Source organism: Arachis hypogaea, chromosome 8 (assembly GCF_003086295.3).
Source record: "Arachis hypogaea cultivar Tifrunner chromosome 8, arahy.Tifrunner.gnm2.J5K5, whole genome shotgun sequence".
Lineage (NCBI taxonomy): Eukaryota > Viridiplantae > Streptophyta > Magnoliopsida > Fabales > Fabaceae > Arachis > Arachis hypogaea.
Genome location: NC_092043.1, coordinates 27,578,380 through 27,603,426, shown reverse-complemented (window position 1 = coordinate 27,603,426; position 25,047 = coordinate 27,578,380). Strand labels below are relative to the sequence as shown.

General features: G+C 28.3%; 3 protein-coding genes across 5 annotated transcripts; 2 read left to right on the top strand and 1 right to left on the bottom strand.

The window, feature by feature from the left end:
* The first annotated feature begins 3,545 nt into the window (after positions 1-3,545).
* Positions 3,546-5,254, top strand: LOC112706725 (ATP synthase small subunit 6-A, mitochondrial). 2 transcript variants are annotated; one of them, XR_003155840.3, is made up of 3 exons: positions 3,572-3,750; positions 3,858-3,900; positions 4,930-5,254. XR_003155840.3 is itself a non-coding variant. In XM_025758165.2 (2 exons), the coding sequence occupies exons 1-2, from the start codon at positions 3,630-3,632 to the stop codon at positions 3,902-3,904; spliced, it is 168 nt and encodes a 55-aa protein (XP_025613950.1). In that variant the 5' UTR covers positions 3,546-3,629. The 2 variants fall into 2 exon arrangements, 1 of the variants encoding a protein (XP_025613950.1); XM_025758165.2 differs by lacking the exon at positions 4,930-5,254 and having other exon boundaries at positions 3,546-3,750; positions 3,858-3,904.
* A 2,556-nt stretch (positions 5,255-7,810) lies between these two features.
* Positions 7,811-9,098, top strand: LOC112706724 (aquaporin TIP1-3). The gene is made up of 2 exons (XM_025758164.3): positions 7,811-8,315; positions 8,486-9,098. The coding sequence occupies exons 1-2, from the start codon at positions 7,932-7,934 to the stop codon at positions 8,858-8,860; spliced, it is 759 nt and encodes a 252-aa protein (XP_025613949.1). The 5' UTR covers positions 7,811-7,931; the 3' UTR covers positions 8,861-9,098.
* A 794-nt stretch (positions 9,099-9,892) lies between these two features.
* On the bottom strand, positions 9,893-11,919 carry LOC112706723 (transcription factor MYB48). 2 transcript variants are annotated; one of them, XM_025758162.3, is made up of 3 exons: positions 11,433-11,854; positions 11,225-11,354; positions 9,893-10,723 (listed from the first exon to the last, which is right to left on the bottom strand). In XM_025758162.3, exons 1-3 carry the CDS (start codon positions 11,485-11,487, stop codon positions 10,243-10,245), a joined length of 666 nt encoding a protein of 221 aa, XP_025613947.1. In that variant the 5' UTR covers positions 11,488-11,854; the 3' UTR covers positions 9,893-10,242. The 2 variants fall into 2 exon arrangements, with proteins under 2 accessions (XP_025613947.1, XP_072057790.1); XM_072201689.1 differs by having other exon boundaries at positions 11,225-11,919.
* Positions 11,920-25,047: the final 13,128 nt, after the last annotated feature.

The following is a 25,047-nucleotide window of genomic DNA, read 5'->3' as shown; positions in this document are numbered from 1 at the left end:
AATAAAATTGATGTTATGACCGTTTGGTCATTAAGATAGAAATGATGGTCATTAAATCGGTAATGAAGGTGTCAGTTACAAGCAAAAGAATGAATGATAGTTAACGCCGAATTATAACTCATAATACATAATAAAGACTGAGTTATAAGGTGACGGATCACATATCAACATAGATTATACTATTGGTAATACAATTTATTTTTATTTATTTGAGGATTAAATTATGAGAGTTATTTAAATAAAAATATTTAAAATATTTTTATAAATATTTTTTGTTAATTAAAATTTAATATATATATATAATTAATTAAATTGTATTATTTTTGTTAAAATTAGATAAAATAAATTAATTTAGCTAAATAATTAATAAATTAAATTTTAAATTGATTTATATTAATATTTTTTTATAGAAAATAACTATAATAATTTTGTTATACAAATAATTAAAATACTTTTATATATATATTTTAATCATTTTTTATAATATAAATTTAAAATATAATATATTAATTTAGACTAATTTAAAATATAATATACTAATTTTTTAATTAAATTAATGTATTTAATCTAATTTTAATAAAAATAATATAATTTAATTAATTATATATATTAATTTTTTATTTTTTAAAAATATTTTTAAAAAAATATTTTAAATATGTTTATTTGAATAACTCCCATAAATTAATTGGTATGTAGGAGGTTGTGTTTATCATGATAATAGGGTGGGGTGGCACATGGGCGTTAGGTACAAATCATGTGGGGCCCGTAATGGGACACGCCTCGAATACCCATTGGCTGTTATTACATGACACGTGGCCGCAATGCACATGCAATTGCATATACAGTCCATGCATGCTACGCAACTCATTGACCTCCATCAATGGAAGCTTATTTTGGCTTGCCGTCATTGGCAAAATACAAAGACCGTTACCGTAGCTGCAGAAACCAAATCAAGAATAGTAGTCTAGTTGGGTTTGCACTGTATAGTGGATGCTCTTCCATGATGCAAAAGTTCAAATTAAAGAGAGAGATATGCATATATATCTGTGTCTATCCAACTTGCACCTTGTGCTCTCTCCACCTAGCTAGCTTAGCTACTATATACCTTAACTTACATATACTTGCATTTCAGAAAGGGAAAGTAAGAGGAGTCAATGAAATATTTATACAATGTGTATAATAGAGGTTTATGGAGTATTAGAGATATAATTATTAGTGTTACATTTTTCATCGGCTGAAACTTTTGGGATGAGTGGTATCATGACATGGTATTAAAACGCCTTGTACTCGAATGGTTATTCTAAATAGTGTAAGAAATATTTATTTCATAACTCAATAGCCAGTACAAATAGTCCATTGTCTCTCTAGCGAGATCCTTTCAGAAATGCTTAACACGTGCCCTATGGTACAAATGAAGCTTCATTTCACATTTTTCATACATCCACTCTTAATTATTATCTTTTCTTTTTATTTTCTTTCCTAATTTTCTAGTAGTACAGTCCACGTGTAGTAGATATATAAAAATATTATTTATATATTAAAATCAGTTATTATATATATTTTATATTAATAATTTACTTTAGTGACTTGATTTTATTTTTGTATACAATGTGAGTTCTATATGTAGCTAAGATGTTATGATGATGCCAACAACCAATCATAAACAGTAAGCCGATATATGCATGCATGGTGCGATTCTCTCAGTAATGAAGCGATTATTACTTTTAACATTGGATCCTGAAAAGGTAAAATTGATAACTGATTTAAACACGCGGTCAAAAATGAATGATCTTTGCAAAAAGCAAGCGTCCATACTCCATCTTATTTATTTATTTTTATATGCGAAAAAGGTAGTTGGAGTTTGGTTTGACTCAACAGTATATAACAAATTAAAGCAGGAAAATAAAAAAGCTAAAAACATAAAAGCTTCAGAGGTAGTCCAAATCTAAATGTTTGAACAGCATATATATATAATCAAGCAGGAATGAAAAGGGTTTATCTGAGATGTATATGTTGGTACATTATAGTTAGGGAGGCAAAGTTGGTGAATGGGTAGGTTTGTGACGGCAGAAAAAAAAGAAACACCACACACGTCAATTATATATTCTCTTCCCTTCTCATGAAGCAATTTACTGAATAATTTAGTTTGAAAACTACTATTTGAAAAAAAGAAAAAGAGCTATTAAATTTTCTTAAGGGAAAATCATAATTTAGAGTCAATAATGCATTTATATTAGAAAGGCACATCTATATATTTTGAAATAATCTAGAAGATAAAGGACCAAATAATGATAATGACCTAGGCCCGTAAAAGAAATGAAGCAAGCAAGGTTAGTGGAATATATATAATGAAGGCACTAATTGGAATAATAGTCAAACCATGCATTCAACGAGAGCAAAGCAACATGCACTATTATTGTAATGATTTTAGCTAGGAGCTGAGTTAGTCAAGAGAAAACCGTGTTGTCTCATGATTGAAGAAAGGGAATAATATGTATTTATGTACTAATAAGTAATAAGCTAAGCGCTCCAACAATAATCATTCCAATAGCTTGGGCTTCTTGTGAAAAGGTAATGAAGATGGAATCAAGGGAACAAAATGAAGGGAACCTTTTACATTTAAATATCTCCTTGAAGTAACATTTTGAATGAATAATGATTATATTCTTGGTATGGTAAAAACGTGGAACTGAGATGTAACTTAAAATTAACTAAATAATGAAATCATGATAAACTAGTGTATTCTTACTTTCTAGGTGGTATTGTATATAATATTCCAAAAACATATATATCTGTACCACCGACAATTATATACAAATATAAATATCTACATATATAGCTCGTGATCCACTTATCATCACCATATAAATATCTTCTAGTCATGCTTTTCGTATCTATGGACGTTGTGCTTGATACATAAATATATAAAACGATAACGACAGAGGGAAAGCTTAGCTTAAATTCAAAACTTTCCAACAAGAAGTTTGAACAAATCAAATAATTAGAAATTCCTAATTTTTTATATATAATTCTTTATATTTAAAACTGAAAATATGAAAAATTGCCGTTCAAAGAATAATATCATATATGAGGCAGGAATGAGTTGAGCTAAAACCTTATTTATTTCAAATTTCAAGTGGAGAATCATTCAGTGATATTGAATTACTAACAAACAGATTGTTATTACAAAGTTAGGATATTGGTAAAGTGAAAAAATGAAAATTCAATCACTTTTGAATCAAGATAGAACAACTCATACATGATAAAAATTACAAATTCAATCGTAATTAATTACTCATATTATCTTTTCACTTTTTTTTTTTCACATCAGATCCAATTTTTAGTGTGACTTTTTTTGGGTCCAGGAGTGTAATTTTTGTAGATGCCCTACAATAACCAAGTTAAATATTTTAACTAAGATTGGGCCTCGTTAACTGGGCAAAGTAATGGGCCTCATTTATTAGGCCCACTTTCTTTTCTTTCTTGTTAAATGGGCTTCTAATTCCGACGACCAAAAAAAATGAAGGCGTGGTATATATATGCGTGTCTGCGAGAAAGGGAGAGAGAAGCTCAAGAGAAAGAGAAAGAGAAAGAGTAAGAGAGAAGGGAGTTAGCTGCGGCGGAGAAAAATGCGTCTTTTCGATCCATGGCCTGTGTTCTTCAAGCGCGAATTCAAGCGCAACTGGCCCTTCCTCGTTGGATTTGCCACCAGCGGGTTCATTGTAACCAAATTCTCTCTCAGTCTTACTGGTACTAACTCCTCCTTTCTTCTTAAATCATTTTCTTTTTAATAATTTGTTGAATTTCATCTTTGAATTTTGTTCTTAATCTAATTGATTGTCCCTTCGATTTCGCAGAGGAGGATGCCAAAAAATCGCCATTCGTTCAGCAGCACAGGAGGTAATTCTCCACCCTCCAAACCCTAACTTTCCTTTTAACGTATTTTGGCCTTTTTTTGGGTATAGATTTGCTTCTCGCGATTCCGATTGTGGGAAAAATTTCGAATCATTTTAGTTTGAATACACATGATTCGTGCAATGTCTGATTCCCCGGTGTTGTAGATCGCATCTTTTAGATTCTTAAACTATGATTTGGTTCCCCACCCCTCCCCCCTTTCTTTTTTTCGCTGCATAGTTTGTTCAAGCAGTTGATTAGAACAGAAGTATAGCTTTCATTTCTCAATTGTTGACCATGGTAGCAATGCAATGCTAAAATCTGCAAGCTCATTTTCTACTTTCTTTGTTGCTCCCGTTTCTATTTAGTCCTCATCTAAGGGTGACAAAATAGTGAAAATACTACACGCCCATTATAATCCAATCTAATTAACCATTGGATTAATATTAATTGCTCAAGAATTAAACAAATGGATCGGTTACTTTTATTTATTGTGTTGGTTCTGGATGGGTTTGCCCGTGCATTCTTCATCCCTAGCCCATAGCTCTAGTCTCTCATCTTTTATTTGGTTAATGTGTCTTCCAAGGGGGTGTGATGGCATTCAAAACTTTTCCTCATTGAACTGTAATATTTTGGAATGTGGTTGAGCTGTTGAGCACTTGATATACAATTTTTATGTTGATTGAAGCAAAGTATTGAATTGCATGTTAAACTTGTTATTATCTTTGCATTTACACAGAAGTTAAGTGTGATATTGGTTTAGTTTCAGTGATTATGTAGTGTTATGAGCTTGCAGTGATGATATTTAGCATCAATTTATAGTGATATGATTAATTTTCATGAGACCAATCAAGTAATTTTGCTTTATAATTACTGATAACTTGTAGTGTTCTGTGAATGGTTCTCCATCTTATTTTTGCTTATTTTGTGTTAGAACCAATTTGTGAATAGTTGATTACCTGATTATCACTTCTAATCCATGCATAAAGGTTTTCAAATTATGTTAATTTGACACACTTTTCCTCACTTTTCCAGGAATAAGGAATAAGTTCTGAATGGAACGATAGCACCAGCTTTGCGCATTGTGTGAGCTGTTCCTAGAGCTTTGCTTGCTTTAGCTTCATAAATTGTAATAACTGAAGAGAGATGTTGTTTACTCACTCTCGCTGTCTTCCTGTTTACAATTTCTTTTGTTTTCTTAGATTAAATCCATACTAAGAAATTCCGAAGTTCTCACTTTTTGATTACTTTATTGTGACAATGATCATACTTGGAGGTTTCTCTTTATTTTTGCAATAATGCCAATGGCTAATCTTGCAAAAATAGTAGTGTTAATAATGTATTTGGGGCTTTTTGGATCTGTTCATGAGCATCCTTAAGTGGTGTTTATCTGCAACCCAGTAAGTCTTGAGTGCATAGCCTAAGGCTCTGTTGCCTTATTTTTAGATAAATTATTTCTTTGTAAGCCCAACCTCCGCTTTTTTTAGCTTCAATTTTTATCAAATGGAACTGGCTTTTAACGATGGCATTTTGGGAAATGATTCTGAGGCAACTGTACGCAATTGTCCTGTGGCAAATTAACTGAGTTTTACACTCGGGCAACATGTTTGAATATCTGATGGGAATATGGGATGGCTAGAGAAAGAAAATCGAGAAGAAGAAAGGAAGGAGAGGGGGGTGGTATTCCTTTTTGGTAGTTTGAAATTTGAAGGCAAAGTATTTGATCGAATTCCTGCAGCTAGGGAGAGCAATGGAGCTGCCAACAATAATTTCAGAGTTGCCCCGATTCGTGTTTTAATATAATTGCAAATTGGCAATCAAACTTTCTTGAATTCATTACCAATTCCGCCATATTTCACACAACTCGATAAAACAAATAACACCGAAATTCAGGCAAAACACCTGTTGCTCAACCACACGGTGCTGTCTTTTTTTTTTTATTTATTTTCTCTCTTCGTAATTCAAATATAACATTCAAATAACCAGTTTTTAATTTTACTGGTCATTGGTCTCTTCGAGAGCTCATCTTTGTGGATTGAAAATTTGAGCTTCTACTAAAGCTCACATTCAAACACTCAATAGTCAATACCATATCAATTTTAGAAAAGTAACACGCTTTTCTACCAGTGTGAAAACAATTACTTTTGCACCAGAGTGCTTGCCATAACAAAATAACAAAACTAGCATGTCTTATTGGGATTTTAAGTCTTCCTACCTCAGGAGGACACTCCATTTGGTCTTGTGCATAGATGTGTGCATACGCATTCAAGCTTTCTTTATAGATAAAATATACATATATATTCTTTGTAAGTTGTAATTAATGCAAGTTCCCTCAGGAAAAAATGGTTTTCAGATTAGGCAAAAGGAAGATTATACTCATGCACAAGAAGTAGAGGCAAACTAGGCAAATGCAGATGATTCTTAATTTCTTATGTATGCATGTTATTGCATTAGCCTAAGGTCACTAATCTAGAGCAAATTGGATTCGGGAATTATCTTTACCGAGTATCTCTTATGCTTATATGGTTATATATCCAGATTTTCTCGCTTTAATACCTTTCAAATCTATGGTTTTTTTATCTTGATAGGAAACAATCTCGAGGAAATTCATATAATTATGTATAGCACTTGGTTGGTATTCTTATTTTGTATTTAATAAGCTTAGTTTTTCGTACTAAATAGAAGAACCCACGTAATCCTTAATCAAATTTCTGCTCTTTTGGTTTATTTTATACTTTTACTCATTAATTCAGGATACGTTTGTTTTTATGGGCTTTTTCATCGAAGTTCTGTTGTCATGAAGAACATGTATCACACATGGTAATTAAGCATTCAGCCTTATTCCTTAAATATTAGGAACAGATAAAGCCGTCCCAATAATTTTGTGGGAAGTGGTTATATCCATGGAGCGAGATCTATCTGTAGACTGTAGTGTTGTTCTCATTATGGCACGATTAACAAATTAAAAGGCAACTTGGTTTAAAGTTACATCAGCCCTTTCAGCCGTTCATAATAAACAAATTAAATTATCTTCAAGAAGCAGCGGATAATCTTAAAAATTGTGACAATTTCTTCGATGCCATCGGTGTGCGGTGTGGCTGTTAATCTTTCATATTTGTGGACGAATACAGAGTCTAATATATAAGAGGCATGTCAATTCTCTGCATTATTGCATTGCCTATTAATATTATTGTTTTGTATAATGTTGAGTACTCGAGTTTAATGCAAGATTACAAGTACAGATCAAAGATGCTTAAGTATTCAAGTCAAAACCACTAGTGTCCAACTTCTCTAAAAAAAAAACACATTAAACATTTAGGCATTTAGAAATGACAAAAATGTATCGGCTTCTTTGTTTGAACTTGCAGCTTAATATTGAAACTTATGTAACATAGTTATCATCGTTAATTACATTTCACATAATAATTATAAGATTAAAGATGAAGCTTCGGAAGATTACATTGACGTGGACTCTACTCCACGGTAAACAGCCTAGTTTAGAGCATCATATGAATTTGATAAAATCAGTTTGTTTTAAAAAAGAAATGAATCCTTTTCAGTTTTTTCAACACTTGAGAAAATGAAATACAATCTCTTACCTTTAATTTTATAAGTAGGATCAAAAATAAATATAAAAAAAGTAATAAAGGATTAGATTTAATACTAGAGACCATCCAATTTTTTTTTCCTCCTATGATAATAATGAACAATAATGAGTGATAATGAATGATAATAAATCCAACACAACTACCACACCGTTTTCTACAAAAGAAAATGTGGGTTTGGTCCAAAAGCTCAGGCCATGATTGATGGACCCACCATGGGGCAATGGTCGGTCAAAAGTCTTGGCACAGCCACAGAATTGCCATCAAAGCGTACACGTGGCTTCACGAGAGCCAGTAGGACTGTAGGAGGCAACCTCCCTCCTCTTTTTGAATTTTGCTCGTCGTGCCTTAACACTCTCATATATAAAAAGCAGCATTGCAGCAAAGGTGAGAGCAACAACTCGAGTGATTGAAAGAAAACAATTAAGAAGAATGCCGATCTCTAAAATTGTGATTGGAAATGCTTCTGAGTTGAGGCAAAGCGATGCGCTTAAGGCCGCACTCGCTGAGTTCATCTCAATGCTTATCTTTGTTTTCGCCGGACAAGGCTCCGGCATGGCTTATAATAAGTTGACAAACAATGGCGCAGCAACACCAGCTGGCGTAGTGGCAGCATCATTGTCTCACGCCTTTGCTCTCTTTGTTGCAGTCTCCGTTGCCGCCAACATCTCCGGCGGCCACGTCAACCCTGCCGTCACTTTCGGCGCTTTCATTGGTGGCCACATCACTCTCCTCAGAACCATTCTCTATTGGATTGCTCAGTTGCTTGGCTCCGTTGTTGCTTGCTTGCTCCTTAAATTCGCCACAGCCGGACTAGTAAGTATTAACTTCTCTCAAAAGTTTAAGCCTATTAAAAAAGATTTACAAGTGCATCAAAATTAAATTTACTATAAAACATTTTTATTGAGAGTGCATCAAAATTAAATTGATAAAAAAATTTAGTAAATAGTTATAGTTCTAACCTACTACAATCTGCTCGGATGCAGGAAACATCTGCATTTGCACTATCTTCTGGGGTTGGAGCATCGAATGCATTGGTGTTTGAGATTGTGATGACCTTTGGTCTGGTGTACACGGTGTATGCTACTGCCGTGGACCCAAAGAAGGGTGACATTGGGATCATTGCTCCAATTGCCATTGGCTTCATTGTGGGTGCTAACATTTTAGCCGGTGGGGCATTTGATGGTGCATCCATGAACCCAGCTGTATCTTTTGGGCCTTCTGTTGTTAGCTGGAATTGGGCCAACCACTGGGTCTACTGGGCCGGCCCATTCATTGGTTCAGCTATTGCAGCTATTGTCTACGACACTTTCTTTATTAACCACCACACTCATGAACCGCTCCCCGTCACAGATTACTAGCACCATACTCACCTAAAAGGCTAAAACAACTAATTAAACTCCAAATACGTGGGATGGCTTTACTTTTCTGCCTTCACTTTGTTTTTCTTTTTTTGAAGTTGATTCCTATGAGCTATGTTCCATTCTAAAATCTCCTTTTATTTGAAGCAATGTTCATTTCGTTGAGAGTATAATGGTTTTGGTAATTTATATAGCTCCAGTAAAAAATAATGAAGAATATGCGACGCTTATTATGCTACTCGTCATGCTTCTTTGTGGTCATGGTGTGTAACATGTATAGAGTAGTAGTGTTAAGTAGTTGAACAGATGAAAGGATAAATTAAAGTAGAACCCGAACCTGATTCGTATATAATATAATATTAAAAGAGAAAATTACATATTCTGTGTGAAAAGAACAAAGTTGGATGCGGGCATTATTAAGAAAAGTGTGATTAATTAACTGATTAATATCAAGGATTCCAATCACATACAGAATCTTCACTTTATATGAAGAAAAGTCTTACACCCAAAATTGGTCAGCAACTACTGAAAAAAAAAATATTAAGAAAATAAAAACATATGAAGTCATTTCCAATCTTAGTTTCTTCACAAAATGTTATAAAAGGCCAAAAGTCCAAAACACCTTAAGATAAAAATAATACTTTTTTTTCTTAGAGACGTGAAAACAAAATCAAATTAAACTAAAGTTATTTTGCTAAAGATTTGTGATGTATGATATAAAATACAAGGAAATAATTTGAGTTATGTATTTTCAGTCAACAATAAATTATAATTTCAGAATAATACTTTTTTTTTAATCTTATATTCGAATTTAAAAACTAATTTTTGTATTTTAAGTATATAGTTATTTTATTCTCATTGATATATTCTACTATAATTTTCATTCTAATTCACAAATTGAATTCTTTTGATCACGTTATGATGTTCAAATGGCACCCTCATCACTGCTGGTTCATCTTATATATATGCTTTGCATGTTATTAGTTGATGGTAATTAACTAATAATAAAAGAAGAGCTATATTAGTATAGGCGTATAAAATAAACAAGTGCTTGATATTTTACATTAATAACAGAACATAACATATTCATATTGGAGATGCCTTGTTTTGAAAGTAGATAAGCAAGGCATTGGGACATTGACATAAGAAACTATAGATAGAGTAGTAGTAGTTACTCTTGCGGCTATTATAATTTATTTCTGCTATATCACACTATATGTAGCTAGAAATAAAGCATGGCATAAACTTGGAGGAACTATTATATGGTGCTAGCTATACACATGTTAGAGACTTTGTTTCTTAATACTAAAAGCACACACATTACTATATATGAACAAAATATTTGATGATGTTGGGGGAAAAAGAATAAATGGTAGTGATGATTAGCCAGTTAGAAATGAGGAAAAATATGGGTCACTAGTTGGGAATAACACACTTTGTTCATCCATCACCCAAAGTGGGTCAGAAGAATACTCCCATGATGGTGGACTTGAGAAGTTGCAACCCTCTTCACTCTTATTCCCATCATAAACAACAATGTTCTTCTCTTCACAAAGCTCAATATCTTTCCATATATCATCCATGGAGAACCCTTCTTCTTCCTTCAAATCGGTTGAGCAGTCCACAGTCATGACCGGCCCCCCTGTGTCATAGAAGCTCTCTTCTCCAGCTTTCTTGGAAGCATGTGAATCAACAGCTTGGTTGTTGTTGTTGTTTGAAGAGAGTGAGGAATGGCAGCTTGAAGAACTTGGTGATGCAAGCGCGCGCTTCTCCTCTTGAGCCTTCTTCCTCATGTGAGTTCTAAAGTAATTCTTGATCTCGTTGTCCGTGCGCCCGGGCAGCTTGCGAGCAATTCTTGACCATCTATACATACCATGAGAGCATGTTAAAGAAGAAGAGTCAATGAAGTATCTGTATAATGTGTATAATGGATTATTTATTTAGTTCAATATAAGTTAAAAAATGAACATCCAGAATAAAATACTACTAATTTCTTAAACACAATACACTCATATTATCTATAATAACCATTCGAGTATCAGGAATAATAAACATCTGATATTTTACTGAATCGAACATCTTTAAACTTTCATTGTACATATTGTACATATTCTCTATTGGCTCTCTATACTTCCTCGTAAAAAATATAACCATTTAATTCAGTTATTACAAGTAGTTACATATTATCTATGTTATAACTTGTTTATCAATAGAATAAATTTGAAATTTGAAAGAAAGTTTATAGTTTTGAGTATATTTAATTTACCAAAATATGTTTCATCTATAAAAAAAAATAAAGTCAACTTGAATTGGACGAGTTATATCTGAAGAATATGATTCACGTGAAAGAGTTGTTTGATGTACCTATTGCCCCACTTGGAGTGGAGGTCCAAGACAAGCTTCTCTTCAAAGGGAGTGAGCTTGCCACGTTTGAGGCCGGGGTGGAGGTAGTTAACCCAGCGGAGGCGGCAGCTCTTACCAGTTCGATTGAGACCTACAACAAAAATATATAGAATTGGGTGGTTAAAGGGAGTGGCGGTTTCAAAAAGCATCATGCCCAAATAAGCATTACCTATCAAGTGTCTCCCGCCACCTTCAAACCTGAAACCTTTGCTATAAAGTCCCATTTCCTGTCTCCAAACAGCCCCACAAATGAAACTAACTTCAAGTCCTCCTGCTCAGTCCATGGCCCCTTTCGAAATTCCTGCTTCTGCGATTGCTTCTGTTGCTCTTCGTTAACCATTTTTCCCATTCTCTCTCTCTCTCTCTCTCTCTCTCTCTCTCTCTCTCTCTCTCTCTCTTTTTCTCTTCAACTAACTTTTTACCTTCTTCTTTCTGATGATGCTTTTGCCCACCTATGCAACCATCCACTATTTATATGCCTCTTTCCACAATCTCTAATTTACTTTTATTTTTTTATTTTTTATAATAAGTAGTGTTGCGTATCCACCGTTCATCCCCTGCGCATGCTCCTCCTGTCAATTGCTTCAGCCCATTTTGAAACCATGACATCACCCACTTCAATATATGCACGGAATCATTTCAAGTGTTTCAATATTAAAGATATTTCCGTAATTTTATTCCTTAATCTTAATTATAAAATTTAATTTGTATATTAAAATCAGTTATTATATATTTATATATAATTATTAAAATATTCAATTAATTTTATTTGTTAATCTTAATTATAAAATTTAATTTATATATTAAAATCAGTCATTATATATTGGTATAATGATTTGATGATCATTATTTCTTCTTTTTATTGTACCCATAATTACTACTTGCATAAGTATTAAATTTATTTTTGTAAATTGCTAAACACTTTATCAATTGAAAATAGTTACCACTCTGTTTGATTCATTATGAATTTCTAAGATACATCTTTTTTTTTTCTTTTCTGAATTCAAGTACAGTATTAAAAGCATTTTGGTTGATTAAAATAACAATTGTAACACAATTGAAGTCGATCATCACAACTTAGATATAATATATAGTGATTTAATCATATTAAAATATTATTTGGTTAATGAAGAATATAAAATAGTTTAATAAAAATAATTGTAGTATTCAATTAATCACAACATGGATAGATGGAATATTGCGGCCCTTGACTTGAGGAAAGGGCGGGGCAGAAAACTGAAGATGCGGACAAAGCTTTGAGAAATGGGAACACGTTGTTGATATGTTTTATTACAGCAGCCCAACCTTTTTCACTCAAATATAATAATCAAAACAAGTTTAATCAACCGTGTCATGCACGTGATAAGATTGAAATTATAATTTTAAATTATTTTATTAAAATTAATTTAAATTATAATAATTTGATTAATAAAAATATAATATGTTATGTATTATTTGTTTTTTCTTAAGCTAGTTAAATATATTAATTCTAAAATAGTTATTAATTGGTTTTAGTAATCTACTTTTTTCAATAAATCAAACATATATATTCAATGTGACCATAAATAACTTAATAATATTTAGACCCACCAACAAAGTTTTATATGTTGTTTTACTGTTAAGTAAGAACATATCAAAATTATCTCAAAATAAATAAGAAATTATTAGAGAATTCTAATGCATAAAATTCTCTAATAAACAATAAATAATATAAATCTACTAAAAAACAACTCAACACTTTATTTTCTTTGATGCCTGCAAAACATATACGTGAAATAATATTATATCAATGTTAGTATATAATTTTACAATTATCGACCGTATTTACTATACATGACTCATTCTTAAAAGTTATTCTATACACGTGTGCAGTCGGAAGATAAATTACTGGACTTTATTTTACTTTTCTAAATTATTATAATTATGCATTATTCATTAAATGCTAATTGTAATATTGTAATATAATTATAATAAATATATTTTTCTAAAATAAATTTAGAAGAGAGAATAGTACTTTCATTTTGGAGGAAAAATGAATTCATGAGAAATTGACACTTCACTTTTATTAGTTGATAATGTATCAAATATTGATTTTATATAATTATAATAAAAATATTTCTCTAAATTAGTATAATCATGCATTATTCGTTAAATGTTAATTGTAATATAATTATAATAAATATATTTTTCTAAAATAAATTTAGAAAAGAAAATAGTGATTTTATTTTAGAGAAAAAATAAATTCATGAGGAATTAACACCTCACTTTTATTAGTTGGAGAAAAAATCCAAGTTTTAATATATTTTGTCATTATTATACATTTTTCTCTAATCATATATCCACTGTTTTCTTTTTTTGTTTTAGCATTTTGAACTTGGGTTAAACTTCTATTATATGATAGTATTAATATGAGTATATTTTATTATTAAATAAACAAAGTTAATATAAAATAAAATTATACATAAAAAAAGCAAAGAAAATAAAATTAAAATAGCAAAAGTGATAAAAAGATTATTTTTATAATTTTGTTTTGTCATTTTTATGTATAGAAGATTAGAAAATATTAAATTTTTAACTAAATTAATTTTTATTTGTTGTATTCAATTTAAATAAGTAATAAATTATCTTATTTTAATTTATTCCTTAAATTTATATATAATAAAAATTAAATCAAATAATTAAAATACATAATTTTAAATTGTGTGATACTTAAATATCTATTCAAATCAATTAGTTGATATAATTAATTCATCATAATGAATTGACTTTAATGAGTTAAACAAAATAAAGCAGAAGCATGTTACGTTGATTCTATCATTAAAGGTAAAAATTCGATTTTTATATAATAGAATAGATAATATAATAAACGGCGAGAAAGAGAAAGATAAAAATTTTAAATCCTAAGTTGTTTCATTTGGATATTGCAATGTGGGTATCACATTATTTTACTTATTCTACCCTATGGATCCTTTTGTAACTTTATTTTAGTATTAATGGAATAATGACTTTAATTAGTATTTGATAAAATATTCAATTAGAATAATTAAAAAAATAAAATTATGATATTATTAAAAATAATACATTTTTATGGTAAAAAATTATATTTAAATAAAATATTTATAAAATATAAAATTTAGAGTAACATAGTTTCATGAACATTAATCAGTTATGAAATAACATCAAATTATAATATAATTTATTTATGAAAAAATAATCAATAATTAATATTAATAAATATAAAAATCATCCAAACACTTTGAAAAGTATGAGTGGTTAATTATTATTCATTATTAATAATATTTTGTTCATAACAAAAAATGAAAATATAATTATTCAGATTTAGATTTTAAAAAAATAAACGTATAAGTAACAAATGATCTATTTTATCATGTATATTATAAATTAATGAATTAAACTAACTGATATAATAAATTATAATTAATTAATTGGTATAAATTATAATAAATTATATGATATTTAAAAAGAAAATAAAATGAATAAAAAATAAAAAATAGAAGAATAGAAGACTATAATAAAATAAATTGAATGAATTTTTTTCTTTTTACAAATTTTATATTACATCTGCTTCAATAATAATAAATAAAAATACATTAACTTAATATCTAAGAAAAATGATGAGATAAAATCATAACACAATTCTAAAATAAAAGCTTAAATTAAACCATAATATCATTGTACAACACAAATTAAAAATAATTTCACACTACAATATACCACACAAATAGGTAAATGACTTAAACTTAATTACGAATTTTTTATTTATTTATGCAAACATGATAATACCATGGTCTATAAATGCTTAATGGATAACATATCATATATTGCTCTAAATGATGAGCATGGGAGTTGAAGAGTGTGTGCTGATTTGTATCCATGATAGTTACCTTCTTGTGACGACGTCTCATAGGAAGAAAAAGAATTGTTGTAAAAGCTACCCAATAAAAGAGTAATTGGTAAATGAATGATATTTTCTTCTAACATATATGATTTTTTATAGTGGTAAAATAAAAATGAAATGAATAAAATTTGTATTTTTATATTAGAAATAGAATTTGATATTTATCCTAATAAAATTAAATAACAAATTAGTTATATTTAAATAAATAAAATAAGTTAAACAAAAATATTTGTAAGAATTAATCAAATTAATTAGTCAATACAAATAATTAGTATAATTAATTTTATTTGATTTATTGAATTCAAAAAATAAATTAAAAAATAATTGATTGAATTAATTAGTTGATATAATTAATTTATTATAATTGATTGGATTTGATGAATTAGAAAAAATAAATAGGAAAACATAGGAGACAATGATTTTTTTAACTAAATTAATATGTATTTATTGTATTTAATCATTATAAGTAATAAATCATCTATGTTATTATGTACCTTATAAATTAATGAATTAAAATAATTGATATAATAAATTACAATTATTTGATTGATATAAATTATAATAAATAGTGTGATATTTAAATACATAATCAAATCAATTAGTTGATATAATTAATTTGCTATAATAAATTGTATTCAATGAGTTATAAAAAATAAATTAAGAAACACACTAAGAAGTATGTCACGCCCATCATGAAGTGCAGAAATTCAATTTTTATTTAATAAAAATATACATTCTTATATATGTTATAGAAATATGATTTGATTCCATGAACTTGCTTATTTTTTTTTTACTTGCCACCTATATTTAGCATGGAATTTTAATTTTTCTAAAATAAATTTAGAAGAGAGAATAGTACTTTCATTTTGGAGAAAAAATAAATTTATAAAAAATTGACACCTCGCTTTCATTAGTTGATAATGCATTAAATATTAATTTTATATAATTATAATAAATATATTTTCCTAAATTAGTATAATCATACATTATTCATTAAATGTTAATTGTAATATAAATATAATAAAGATATTTTTGTAAAATAAATTTAGAAGAGAGAATAGTACTTTCATTTTAGAAGAAAAATGAATTTATGAAAAATTGACACCTCACTTCAATTAGTTAGAGAAAAATACAATTTTAGTATATTAAGTAGAAGTATATTATTATTATTATTATTATTATTATTATTATTATTATTATTATTATTATTATTATCATTAAAAATATTTTTGATTGATAATTGATAAGTAGTTTAATAATGTATTAAATATGAATTTTATATAATTATGCATTATTCATTAAATGCATTTATTTTGGAGGGAAAATGAATTCATGAGAAATTCACACCTCACTCATTAGTTGAAAAAAATCCAATTTTAATATATTAAGTAGATTATATAAATAGAAATACTTGCTAATAAATATATATAAAAGAGGAGATATATAATTATATATAATATAATTGCTATATATGTAACAGATATAAATTGTTATAATTATAGAGACTTACTATAATTATATTAAATTTAATTATGAATGTAAACAAATAAAAGTGATAATAATTAATATTATTTTTTTCTTTTTTACATTTAATATTTACCGTAAATATAAAAAATATTGAGAAAAAAAGTAGATACTGACTTTATTTTATTTTATTTTACGTCATGGATTTCTTTACTAAAATTAATGGAGGAAAAAAATCTTTATGATTATATATCAATCTCAATCACAATAAATAAGATGAATCGGTTGAGCAACTAACAAATTTACCAAAAAATCCATTCTTTTATTTTCATTAAATATTTATATTAATTCAATTAGATGAGTATTTTAATAAAAGAAAAGATTATTATTATTATTATTATTATTATTATTATTATTATTATTGAATAATAACAATAATTATCGTTATTAATATTAAATTGGTTATTAATATGTATATATTGTTGCTTCTACAATCGTCCAATAATATTTTTTTCATTTATTAATTAATTAAACTTGGTTATTTATATTAAATATATTTAATGATTACTAAAAATTAATCATATAATTATCATTATTATTAATAACTAATTATTAATAATCAATTTATATTTCTCTAAAATATAATTTTCTATATTATTATTATTATCATTATTATTATATAGGTCACCATTAAAATAATAACTTGTCACTAATAAAATTTTAGGATAATGAATAAAAAATAGAATTATATTAATATAATTAAAATCAATATAATTAAAATAGTTAAAAATATTTTTGATTGATAATTAGGTTAATAATGCATTAATTATTGATTTTATATAATTATAATAGAGATATTTTTTAAATTAATATAATTATGAATTATTCATTAAATGCTAAGTATAATATTGTTATATAATTATAATTAAGATAATTTTCTGAAATAAATTTAAAAGAGATTAGTATAATTATAATAAAGAGATTATCTTAAATTAGTATAATTATGTATCATTCATTACATACTAATTATAATATAATTATATCAATTAAAAATAATTTTAAAAATAAATTTAAAAGAGAGAAATAGTGCAATCATTTTGGAAGAAAAATGGGTTCACAAAAAAGTGACACATCACTTTCATTAGTTGGAGAAAAACATAATTTTAGTATATTAAATAGAAGTAGATTGGTATAAATTATGATAGATTACATAACATTTGAAAAGAAAATAAAATGAATAAGAAGAAAATAAAAATAAATAGAATAGATAGAAGACTACAATAAAATAAATTAAATGTGAGAGTTTTTTTGGTACATTTCATATCACATTCGTTTCAATAATAATAATAATAAATAAAAATACGTCAACTTGATATCTAAGAAAAAATGATGAGATAAAATCATAATACAGTTCTAAAGTAAAAGCTTAAATTAGAACATAATATCATTACATAACACATATTGAAAGTAATTTCACATTACAATATATCACAAACAGGTAAATGACTTAAATTTAAATACAAAACAGTTTTTATTTATACATACATGATCTATAAATACTTCATAGATAACATATCTTATAGAGCTCCGAATGATAAGCACGAAAGTTGGAGAGTGTGTAGTTTGTATCCACGATAGTTGTCTTCTTGCAACGATGCCTCGTAGGAAGAAAAAGAATTGTTGTAAAAGCTATCAAATGAAAGAGTAATTGGTAAACGAATGATATTTTCTTCTAGCATACATGGTCTTTTATAGTGGTAAAATAAAAATGGAAGGAATCAAATTTTATATTTTTATATTAGGAATAGAATTTGATATTTATCCAAATAAAATTATTATTATTATCAATATAAATGGGTTAACAACTTGCCACCAATAAAATCATTGGATAATGAATAAGAATTAGAAAGATATGAATATAATTAAAATATTTAAAAATATTTTTGATTGATAATTAGTTTAATGATGCATTAAATATTGATTTTATATAATTATAATAAAGATATTTTCTTAAATGAGTATAATTATGTATTATTCATTAAAATAATAAAAAATATTTCTAATTAATAATTGATAAGTAGTTTAATAATAAATTAAATATTGATTTTATATAATTAAAATAAAGATATTTTCCTAAATTAGTATAATTATGCATTATTCATTAAATGCATTCATTTTGGAGGGAAAATGGGTTCACGAGAAAGTGACACCTCACTTTCATTAGTCGGAAAAAAACCCAGTTTCAGTGAAGACAACTCGATGAGGTATTTCATGGATGTGATGCATTGTAAATGATTGTGGCAAAAGACAATCGAATTGGAACATTAGACGATAAGAATAACTTAGAGTAACAACAAATAAAAAATTATTAAAAGAATAATATAATAGAATGAGTATATGAAAAATATTATAAAAAATTATAAATTGTACCTTAAAAGGATCAACTTCAATAATAAAAAACGAAGAATATATTCTTATTCTATGAAGTAGTAAAAAAGAAAAAATACTAAATATAAAATTATGAATTGACTCTCAAATTTAGATTCATGTACCACAGGAAAACACTATATATAGACTTTAGTAAAACAAAAATAAATATGTAAATTACTTATTATTAAGGTAATTTTTTAATAATGCATTAAATATTGATTTGATACAATTATAATGAATATATGTTCCTAAATTAGTATAATTATATATTAATTTCATCATATCACGGGTAACAAAGATTTTTTATTATTAGTATTACTATTACTGATATTATTATTATCATTAAAATGAATAAAAGTATTTTTAATTGATAATTGATAAGTAGTTTAATAGTGCATTAAATTTTGATTTGATACAATTATAATAAAGATATGTTTCTAAATTAGTATAATTATATATTTTTCATTAAATATTAATTACAATATAATTATATTAAAGATATTTTTTATAAAATAATTTAAAAAAATTATTTGATATACGTGAATCGGGTAACAAAATTTTTTTATTATTATTATTACTATTACTGATATTATTATTATCATTAAAATTATTAAAAGTATTTTTAATTGATAATTGATAAATAATTTAATAGTGCATTAAATATTGATTTGATATAATTATAATGAAGATATGTTGCTAAATTAGTATAATTATATATTATTCATTTAGTATTAATTATAATATAATTACAATAAAATAATTTAGAATAGAAAAAAAATTTTATTCGTTTTGGAGGGAAAACGGAGGTATGAGAGATCGACACGTCACCTTTAGTAGTTGAGGGAAAATCCAGTTTTAGTATATTAAGTAGATAATAATTATAATTAAAATAATAATAATAATAAAAAAAAACCTAGGCAGCGAGGCAGTAGTAGCCAGCATCTATGAGAGATTAATGGCATGTGCATGCTGCGCCCAGCAGGATTCCATTTTTCCATTTACGTAATGTCGGACCACTTTTAGTTATAATTCTCTTCGAATTTGGGACGCCAGCTTTAATTTGTTTCAATTTTTTGACATTTCTAAACAACAAAAGCATCCATGTCAATTATGATATTTCTTTAAGGGAACATTTTAGGGTGGTAAAAATATATTTTGGTATTTAAAAGAACCAAAACAGATAATGAAATTGGTAATAATTTGGGAACTCTTTTATAAATATGGGTTTCAAGCATATAAATTCATTCCGGTTATTATTTATACTGGCCAATCAACAAATTTATATCTTTTAATATTGTCAACAATGACGGCCAAAAATCAACAAAAAAAAAAACATGACAATAATCAAATATCATTACCAAATTCAACATTTTCATACCAGAAATCAAAGATTTTTTGAAAAAAATGATTCGAAAATAACATTAAAAGCAATCACAAATTGCAAAAATTGTTGTGATAAGAATACCTTATCACACCTTATGTGGATGTCTATTTTTTATAAGATACAGTTTTTCAAGGATGACTGTATTTAATATAGTTTGAAAAAATAAAGCCTTACACATGTATAAATAGGAGCATAGGTTGAGGCTTTTGACACACAACAAAAACAATAAAAAATCATTCTCTCTTTTTATATATTGTTCTCTTTTTTCTCTCTTACAAATAAGTTGCTATATATATATATATATATATATATTGTTATCTTTATTATATTAAGTTAATTATATTAGCTAATATTAATACTAGAGTCTTCTATTTCTTATTTTATCTTCTTTATTTATTTATTTTACAACACGTTATCAGTACGAGACTCTGACCAAATTTTTAGGAAGACTCAGGTAACAAATTTTCATTATGTCAAAATTCTCTCATCTTGAATTTAATGCTCTTGATATATCTGGAAACAATTATTTATCATGTATATTAGATGCTGAAATCCATATTGATTCGATGGATCTTGGAGATACCATTAAGGCTAAAAATAATGCATCGCAGAAGGATAAAGCCAAAGCCATGATTTTTCTTCGTCGTCATCTCAACGAAGGATTGAAAAATGAATATTTTACATTAAAAGATCCTGCAGATCTTTGGAAAGACCTTGAAAAAATGTATAATCATCAAAAGACGGTGATACTTTCTTAAGTCCGATATGAATGGATGCACTTGCGTCTACAGGATTTTAAATGCATAAATGAATATAATTCGACAATGTTTCGAATCACCTCACGAATGAAATTATGTGGGGAAAAGATATCTGATAATGATATGTTAGAGAAAACTTTCTCGACTTTCCATGCCTCGAATGTGCTCCTGCAGCAGTAGTATCGATAAAAAGGATTTAAAAAATATTTTTAGTTAATTTTTTGCCTTCTTATTGCTGAACGCAACAATGAGTTGCTCTTAAAGAATCACGAAGCGCGCCCTGCTGGCGCCGCCCCATTTCCTGAAGTAAATGCGGCAAATCATTACCCCAAAAGAGGTAAATGGCAAGGCTTTAGTAACAAGAAAAATTATGGAAGGAAATTGAATTATGTTCACAAGAAAGGATCTTACCAGAAGTGGGATAAAGAAAGAAATATTAGGCAAAATAAATCAACAAAAGATAAGTGTTTCCGTTGTGGTTGAAAGGACCATTGGTCACGTACCTGTCGTACCCCAAGGCACCTAGTCCATTTTTATCAAGCATCTTTGAAAAAGGATGACAAAGGGAAGGAAACAAATTTTGTTTCAAATGATGTTGAAAATTCCACCACTCATTATGATATATCTGATTTCTTTGAGGATCCTAAAAAAATATTGGTCATTTGATCAATGATGGAATAATTTAATATGTGAGATTGTTAAATATCTATGTAAATAAATAATGTAAAGAACTTATTGTTAAGTTTTATTTTCTATGTATTTAAGTTTCAAATGTGATGTATATAAATAATGAAATATTAATGTTTATGAATTTTGAAATCATTAGATGTGTCAAGTTTTAAAATAAAATTTTAGTATATGACATTATGTACAGTGATTCTTAGAAAAATAATTCTAATCAAGAATTCAATTTGACTGTGCATATATTACTACTCATTTTATTATTATTTATCTTTGAAGAAAATGGCAAGGATATATAATGAAGATGTATGCCTTGCGGATAGTGCAAGGTCGCACACCATTCTCAAAAGTGATATATATTTTACTCATTTTGTGCCAAAAGAATAATATGTTAATACTATTATTGGCTCAGGCAATGTGATTGAAGGCTCCGGAAGAGCTATAATTTTGTTTCTCGGATGAACAAAATTTATAATAAATAATGCACTATTGTCTACCAAGTCTCTAAGAAACTTGTTGAGCTTTAAAGATATTCGCCGAAATGGATATCACATTGAGACTATGAATGAGGGAAATCATGAGTACTTATGTATCACAACTCATAATTCAAATAAAAAGGTTATATTAGAAAAGTTGCCCTCACTTTCATGTGGGTTATATTATATCACGATTAGTGCAATTGAATCACATGCTACTGTAAATCAGAAGTTACTAGTCCAAATGAATTCATAACTTGGCACGACCGATTGGGTCATCTGGGAACAACCATGATGCGGAGAATTATTGAAAACTCCCATGGACATTCACTAAAAAATCAGAAAATTCTTAAATCTAGTGAATTTTGTTGTGCTACATGTTCTCAAGGAAGTTAATTTTAAGGCCATCACCAGTAAAGATTGGATTTGAGTCCCCTGAATTCCTAGAAAGGATTCAAGGCGATATATGTGGACCTATTCATCCACCATGTAGATTTTTTAGATATTTTATGATCCTGATAGACGCATCTTCGAGATGGTCACATGTGTGCTTATTGTCTTCTCGCAACCTCGTGTTTGCGAGATTACTGTCTCAAATTATTCGATTAAAATTACAACTTTTAGAAAATCTAATCAAAGCAATTCGTCTTGATAATGCTGGTGAATTTACTTTCCAAGCCTTTGATGCTTATTGTATGGCTAATGGAATAAGTGTTGAACATCCAGTAACTCATATTCACACACAAAATGGATTAGCAGAATCACTTATTAAACGCCTCCAATTAATTGCTAGACCCTTACTTATGAGAACAAATCTCTCAACTTCGGTTTGAGGGCATGCTATTTTACATGCCACAGTACTTATTCGATTGAGGCCAACGAGTTACCATCAGTTCTCTCCTATGCAATTAGCTTTTGGCCAGTAGGCAAATGTTTCCCATTTAAGAATATTTGGGTGCGCGATATATGTTCCCATTACACCACCTAATCGCACCGAAATGAGACCCCAAAGAAAATTGGGGATATATGTCGGATATGATTCTCCCTCTATAGTAAGGTATTTTGAGATACAAACTGGGGATGTATTTAAAGCCTGATTTGCATATTGTCATTTTGATTAATCAAAATTTTCAAGATTAGGGGAAGAGAATAAGCTTCCTGGAAAGGAACTTAATTGGAATGCATCATCCTTGATGCATTTAGATCTTTGATCAGGGCAATGTGAACTAGAAGTTCAAAAGATTATACATTTGCAAAAAATAGCAAATGAATTGCCTGATGCATTTCGATACAAAGAGGATAACCAAATCTTATATACCAGCGAAAAATACCCCAATTCAAATTGATGTCCCAGTAGAACAAGTAGCCATTGAAGCAAATTCACGCCAAAAGCGTGGCAGGCCTGTCGATTCCAAAGACAACAATTCTCGAAAGAGAAAATAAGTAAATACTATTCCTGTTGAAAAAGACATAGTAAAGACATCTGCAATTGTCCAAAATTCTTATATAGTTTTAACGCCAAAAGACGTTCAGGTACTTGAAAATTGTGAAAATGACGAGATCTCGATAAATTATGTCTTTGCATGAGAAAAATGGAACCGAAATAAGACAATTGTCAATGAAATATTTGCATATAATGTGGCATTGAATATCATTCATGAAAATAAGGATCTTGAGCCAAGATCAGTCGAAGAATGTCGACAAAGAAATGATTTGCCAAAATGGGAAGAAGCCATGAAGGCTGAATTAGACCCACTTGCAAAACGTGAAGTTTTTGGACCTGTAATCCGTACACCTGAAGATGTAAAACCTGTTGGATATCGATGGGTATTTGTGAGAAAACAAAATGAGAAAATGAAGTTATGCGCTACAAAGTCCGACTTGTGACATAAGGTTTTTTACAAAGGCTCGGTATAGATTATGAAGAAACGTATTCTCCTGTAGTGGATGCAATAACATTGCGTTATTTGGTCAGTTTATCTGCATATCATAAACTGCATATGTATTTAATGGATGTGGTAACAGCCTACTTATACGGCTCATTAGATCGTGATATCTATATGAAAATTTCTGAAGGACTAAAGATATCTAAATCATCCAATGAATATTTCCAAGGGTTATACTCAGTCAAATTGCAAAGATCTTTATACGGTCTAAAAGCAATCTGGATGAATGTGGTATAATCGTCTTACTGAGTATCTGACCAAAAATGGATTCAAGAATGATGATATCTGCCCATGTATTTTCATAAAGAAATCTACATATGGGTTCATTATAATTGTTGTGTACGTTGATGATTTAAATATCATTGGAACTCCTGAAGAGATTCCAACAATTATAAAAACTCTAAAAGAAGAGTTTGAGATGAAAGATCTTGGAAAGACTAAATTTTGTCTCGACCTACAGATTGAGCATACAAAAAATGGGATCTTTATTCATCAAGTGACATACACAGAAAAGATCCTGAAAAGATTTTATATGGATAAGTCACATCCCTTGAGTACCTCAATGATCGTAAGATTTTTAGATGTGGAGAAGGATCAATTCTGTCCTAAAGAAGAGAATGAAGATATCCTTGATCCTGAAATACCATATCTTAGTGTCATTGGAGCGCTAATGAATCTTGCTAATAATACACGACCAGATATATCATTTACTGTGAATTTACTAGC

Coding starts and splice junctions, on each gene's coding strand:
- LOC112706725 (XM_025758165.2), top strand. CDS start 3,630: ATGCGTCTTTTCGATCCATGGCCTGTGTTCTTCAAGCGCGAATTCAAG. Junction 3,751..3,857: donor ATTCTCTCTCAGTCTTACTG/GTACTAACTCCT, acceptor TCGATTTCGCAG/AGGAGGATGCCAAAAAATCG.
- LOC112706724 (XM_025758164.3), top strand. CDS start 7,932: ATGCCGATCTCTAAAATTGTGATTGGAAATGCTTCTGAGTTGAGGCAA. Junction 8,316..8,485: donor AATTCGCCACAGCCGGACTA/GTAAGTATTAAC, acceptor GCTCGGATGCAG/GAAACATCTGCATTTGCACT.
- LOC112706723 (XM_072201689.1), bottom strand. CDS start 11,487: ATGGGACTTTATAGCAAAGGTTTCAGGTTTGAAGGTGGCGGGAGACAC. Junction 10,724..11,224: donor CACTCCAAGTGGGGCAATAG/GTACATCAAACA, acceptor TGGTATGTATAG/ATGGTCAAGAATTGCTCGCA.